Source organism: Puntigrus tetrazona, unplaced genomic scaffold, assembly GCF_018831695.1.
Source record: "Puntigrus tetrazona isolate hp1 unplaced genomic scaffold, ASM1883169v1 S000000176, whole genome shotgun sequence".
NCBI lineage: Eukaryota > Metazoa > Chordata > Actinopteri > Cypriniformes > Cyprinidae > Puntigrus > Puntigrus tetrazona.
In genome coordinates this window covers 494402-500000 of record NW_025047847.1, presented here as the reverse complement: position 1 = coordinate 500000, position 5599 = coordinate 494402, and the positions used below count along the sequence as shown (strand labels likewise).

Here is a 5599-nt window from a genome sequence, read left to right as displayed (position 1 = left end):
GTATAATGAAAATGACAAACGCACAACAAAATTATTTAAAAAAGTACTTTGGAAAGTTTTTCTATTCTTTAAGTCTAAAAAATAAAACCCAATTTTCCTAAAATGTCTATAAGTGCACAAAAAAAACAGATTCAATACAGTATCTTGAAATATAATTTTGATTAAAATTGTAAAACCATAACGTTTTTAATTGTTTGATGAACAACAGCAAACAAACCAACAAAAATTGTAAAAATGTATTAAGTGTAATAAAAATATAATAAAAATTACAAACACACAACAAAAATATTTTTATATATTTATATATATATATAATGAAAATATATATATCGTAAAATATATTGTAAAGGTTAAAGTTGAAAAAAAATCTTCGAAATACATTAAAATTTTTTTATTTTTTTACATTTTGCAGCAATAAAAATCTCCTTTCGCTTTCATTGGGAAAACAGCGGCCCGGATATTCTACAAAACTTATTTTGTGTCGAATATGTTCGGACGAGTCAATTATTATTGTTTCAAAAAAATTAACTAAATGAATCCCTTCGTTTTGGATATGGATGTAGACTCTTTAGTGTTTACGTTATTTGCTCGTTTTTACGTTGACCCTATATGTTTTGATATGACTCTTACAATACTTGAGCAAAAAAGTTGTGAAAGTGAGCTTTTTTTGTTTTGTAATCAACCACAAGGCTAATAAGATGCAACATCAAGAAAAACAATTTTGAACGTGGTATTTTATTTAATGCATCGTGCTTTTACGGCTCATAGATACACTGAAAATAGGGAGCTCAGACTCAATTATGACTTTTTTTGTTATTCCGAACTGAGCTAAAATATACAAATTGGCTCAAATGCTATTATTTATGCGGCCAAAAAGGGATGAAACTGTGAAACAGTACAGCTCAAATGCTTTAAAATGATCGACCGTCGCTCCATATCCCCAATAATATTAGTAAGATGATACTTAAATGATGCAATGCAATCGAAAGTTGACTGAGAGAAGTAACTCAATGCTGATGGAGAATCAAGTAAAGCAGAGCTTCCCCAGTCCAGTAAGTGTTCGTCTGGAAATATTACTAATTATTCTTACGTTTACTAAGACGTGACAGTAAAAAGACACGTGAAGCACGAGCCGAAGGTGGATGTTTGTATAATTACACTAAAAGGCAGACCTTGGATCACGCTCAATACGATACAGTAGAAATGAAGGGTTGGTTATTGACCGAGTAAACGCTCCTCGTACCTGCCATCCTCCACGTAGAAGCAGCACTCTTTCTTCCTGATGTTTTCTGTAATCCAGGAGGCGAGCGAGCAGCGCTGGAAGGAGGGAGACAGCGTCAGATATCGGCCTTTAACGGCGCCCACAGCGAGCGTTTGCACCAGGGTCAGCTCCACCGCTCCCTCATCCATGCTCGTGTGGGAATGAGAGGAACAGATGCACGGGACGAGAGAGAGAGAGAGAGACAGAGAGACAGAGAGAGAGAGAGAGAGAGAGAGAGAGAGAGAGAGAGAGAGAGAGAGAGAGAGAGAGAGAGAGAGAGACAGAGAGAGAGAGAGAGAGAGAGAGAGAGAGAGAGAGAGAGAGAGAGAGAGAGAGAGAGAGAGAGAGAGAGAGAGAGAGAGAGAGAGAGAGAGAGACAGAGAGAGAGAGAGAGAGAGAGAGAGAGAGAGAGAGAGAGAGAGAGAGAGAGACAGAGAGAGAGAGAGAGAGAGAGAGAGAGAGAGAGAGAGAGAGAGAGAGAGAGAGAGACAGAGAGAGACAGAGAGAGAGATACAGAGATACAGAGAGAGAGACAGAGAGAGAGAGAGAGAGAGACAGAGAGAGAGAGAGAGAGAGAGAGAGAGAGATACAGAGATACAGAGAGAGAGAGAGATACAGAGATACAGAGAGAGAGAAACAGAGCGAGAGAGAGAGGGAGGAAGGGAGGGCACGGACAGGGCGGGCTACAATGCATTTGCTGCTGCACTGAAAATCTGCTGCAGCGCTGATGTCAGACACAGAGACGGAAGCATTACGGGAATACAGAGCAGACTGAGCCTCATTTAAAGAGCTCATGTTATGAGTTGCGCTATAAAAACAATCTGCTACTTAATTGAGAACCTGTGATTTCACTATCACTGCTACTATAGTTTTCATTCATATTTATTTCATATTCTTATTTTTTACAGTTTACGTGATCTGCAAGTCATAAAATCTTACAGTAAGATTAGGGATATTGTTTCAGTTGAAGTTTATTATAGTTATAGGTTTATTCGTATTTCAAGCAGCAATGAATTTGAACAATTATTCATTTTAACTAAAACTAAAATTATTAGATGCATTCTAACTGAAATGTACATATATATCCATCCATCCATACATCCATCCATTCGCTACCGCTTATCCGGGGGTGGGACGCCCAGACTTCCCTCTCCCCAGACACTTCCTCCAGCTCTTCCGGGGGAACACCGTGGCGCTCCCAGGCCAGCCGAGAGACATAGTCCCTCCAGCGTGTCCTAGGTGGAACATGCCCAGAACACCTCCATTGGGAGGCGTCCGGGAGGCATCCGGAGCAGATACCCAAACCGCCTCAGCTGGCCTCTCTCAATGTGGAGGAGCAGCAGGTCTACTCCGAGCTCCTCCCGAGTGACTGAACTCCTCACCCTATCTCTAAGGGAGCGCCCAGCCACCCTACGGAGGAAACTCATTTCGGCCGCTTGTATCCGGGATCTCATCCTTTCACTCATGACCCAAAGCTTGTGACCATGTGAGCCTTGCGGCTCAGCTCCTTCTTCACCATGACAGACCAATACAGCGACCGCATTACTGCAGAAGCTGCACCGATCCGTCTGTCGATCTCTCGTTCCATCCTCCCCTTACTCACGAACAAGACCCCAAGATACTTAAACTCCTCCACCTGAGGCAGGAGCTCCCCACCAAGCTGAAGGGGGCAAGCCACCCTTGTCCGACTGAGAACCATGGCCTCATGGCCTTACCACGAGGAGCTTCTCAGCAACCTCAGTGACCTCACCCAAGGTGATGGTCGAGACCCCCCGGGTCCCCGGGCCTCTGCTCCCTCAATGGAAGATGCGTTGGTGGGATTGAGGAGATCCTCTAGGTATTCCTTCCACTGCCCAACAACGTCCCCAGTCGAGGTTAGCAGGTTCCTACCAGCACTGTATACGGTGTTGGCAGGGCACTGCTTCCCCTTTCTGAGGCGTCAGATGGCTTGCCAGAATTCCTCCCAATCACGCTCCTTCAGGTGTTGCTAGCATCACCAACGTGAGCGTTGAAGTCCCCTAGCAGGACGATAGAGTCCGCGGTTGGAGCACTTTCCAGCACCCCTCCCAAGGACTCCAAGAAGGCCGGGTACTCTACACTGCCATTCGGCCCGTAGGCACAAATGACAGTGACAGTCTTCCCCCCAACCCAAAGTCGCAGGACCCTCTCGTCCACCGGGGTAAACTCCAACACAGGGCGGCTATGAGCAAGCCCACACCAGCCCGTCGCCTCTCACTGCGGGCAACACCAGAGTAGTGCAGAGTCCAGCCCCTTTCGAGGAGATGGGTTACAGAGCCCAAGCTGCGCATGGAGGTGAGCCTGACTATCTCTAGCCAGTATCTCTCGACCTCCCGCAACAACTCAGGCTCCTTCCCCCCCAGAGAGGTGACGTTCCATGTCCCTAAAACCAGATTCTGTGTCCAGGGGTTGGGTTGCCCAGGTCCCCGCCTTCGACTGCCCCCCAAACCACAAGGCACCAGCCTCTAACCGTCCCTCCTGCAGGTGGTGGGCCCATGCGAGGATGGCCCCACGCCGCTGTTTCAGGCTGAGCCCGGCCGGGTCCTGTGGGGCAAGACCCGGCCACCAGGTGCTCGCATGCCGGCCCCAGCCCCAGGCCTGGCTCCATGGCGGGGCCCCGGCTGTGCCGTACCGGGCGACGTCACAACTTTATTGTTTTTTTTGTTCATAAGGGGTGGGGGTGGACCGCTCTCTGTCTGGCTTGTCACCTAGGACCTGTTTGCCTTGGGAGACCCTACCAGTAGCATATAGCCCCGGACAACCTAGCTTCTAGCGTCATTCAGGCACTCAAACCCCTCCACCACGTTAAGGTGGCGATCCTAGGAGGGTATATATATATATATATATATATATATATATATATAGCATCAAATATAATGTAAAAATATAATGTAAATATAAAAATAAAAAAAAATTAAAAATATGAAATTAATTCATTACCATATTATATCATATTATAAAATGACACTGATTTCAGTTAATCATGGTTTTAAAATAAACTAATTAAATACAATATTTTAAAATCAAATTTTGTGAATTCAGTCCTAAAATCATAAAATCATAATATTTTTGCTTGCCCGATAAACAATTTTATATGTGCCTAATTTCTGTTGTCCATTTTTCACGTTTCATTGGTTTTCTATTTTGTTGTTGCTATGTCTCACCTTTTCGATTTTTGTGAATAAAGTTGTTAGATTTCCTAACTGGAAGTTGCCGACATCCTTTGGGTGGACTTTCTGTTCTAGAGCACACAGCATTTCTGCAAAATAATAGTAAAAAAAAAAATTGTGCAAAAAGCACATTTGCAAATAAAACTCGTCTAATTCTACAAAGTCACAGGACAGGATCTAAAAAACTAAAACCTTTTACCTTAACAGATGTTTTCACTGTGATCAAAGTTCTCTTATCTCTCAGCTTCTTGTGATTAACATTACACGTTCGGACCTATTTTTGCATTAAAAAAAACAAAGCCTCATCCTGAAAGCTTGACGGTTTTGCTTTTTTCCACAGATGTATACTAGTCACCAAAACAAGTTGCCACAGTAATAGTCACCAAGTGCAACTTTACACGGACGATCACATTACATTATCATTAAGAAAAACATGACTCTCTCTGTGAATCACTCTCTCACGTGAATCATAGCTTGAATGGACTATTTTTAGGGTGCTTTTGCCCTTTTCAAATCTTCAAATTTAATTGAAGACTTTTTATACTCTCTCCAAAACTCTAATTATATTCAACGCACTGCAGATATTTAATAAATAAATGTATATCCCGCATTATTCCAGCTGTTTATTTTTTTTCCTCACTTCTGAAGCCTTTTAGCTCATTTCTTACTGATCCACTGTGGTAAAAAAAAAATAAGCATAACTAATTTTTAAAGTAAATACATTTTTTTAGAAAAATTTAATTTTTTTGTGTTTTTGACCCTTTTATTGGTATGTGTATATATATATATATATATATATATATATATATATATATATATATATATATATATATATATACACACACAAACAGGCACACAAATACAGTATTTAAAAATCTATAATGCATATGTGTGTGTAATATTAAAGTATACATTACAAAAAGTATTAAATACACATAAAATACATTTAAATGAAAAATATTAAACATAATTAAATACATTTAAAATAAAACCTTATTAATATAAAAACTAATTTAAATAACTTAATTTCGTAATTTAAATAATTAAATAATAATTAAATTAAATAATGAAATGTTTTTTCAAATATAGTATCTTTAAATATATATATTTTTTTTTTATTCTGTCCTTCAAACTAAAAGTATAAAAACAT

General features: G+C 40.8%; 1 protein-coding gene across 1 annotated transcript in view; it reads right to left on the bottom strand.

Moving 5' to 3' along the window:
• Positions 1-1464, bottom strand: part of trpm2 (transient receptor potential cation channel, subfamily M, member 2) — a 31522-nt gene extending 30058 nt beyond the window's left edge. Inside the window, exon 1 of the mRNA XM_043230584.1 lies at positions 1244-1464. Coding sequence (XP_043086519.1) covers positions 1244-1410 — 167 coding nt within the window. The 5' untranslated portion in view covers positions 1411-1464. The remainder of the gene's footprint in view (positions 1-1243) is intronic.
• Between the last annotated feature and the right edge of the window lie 4135 nt (positions 1465-5599).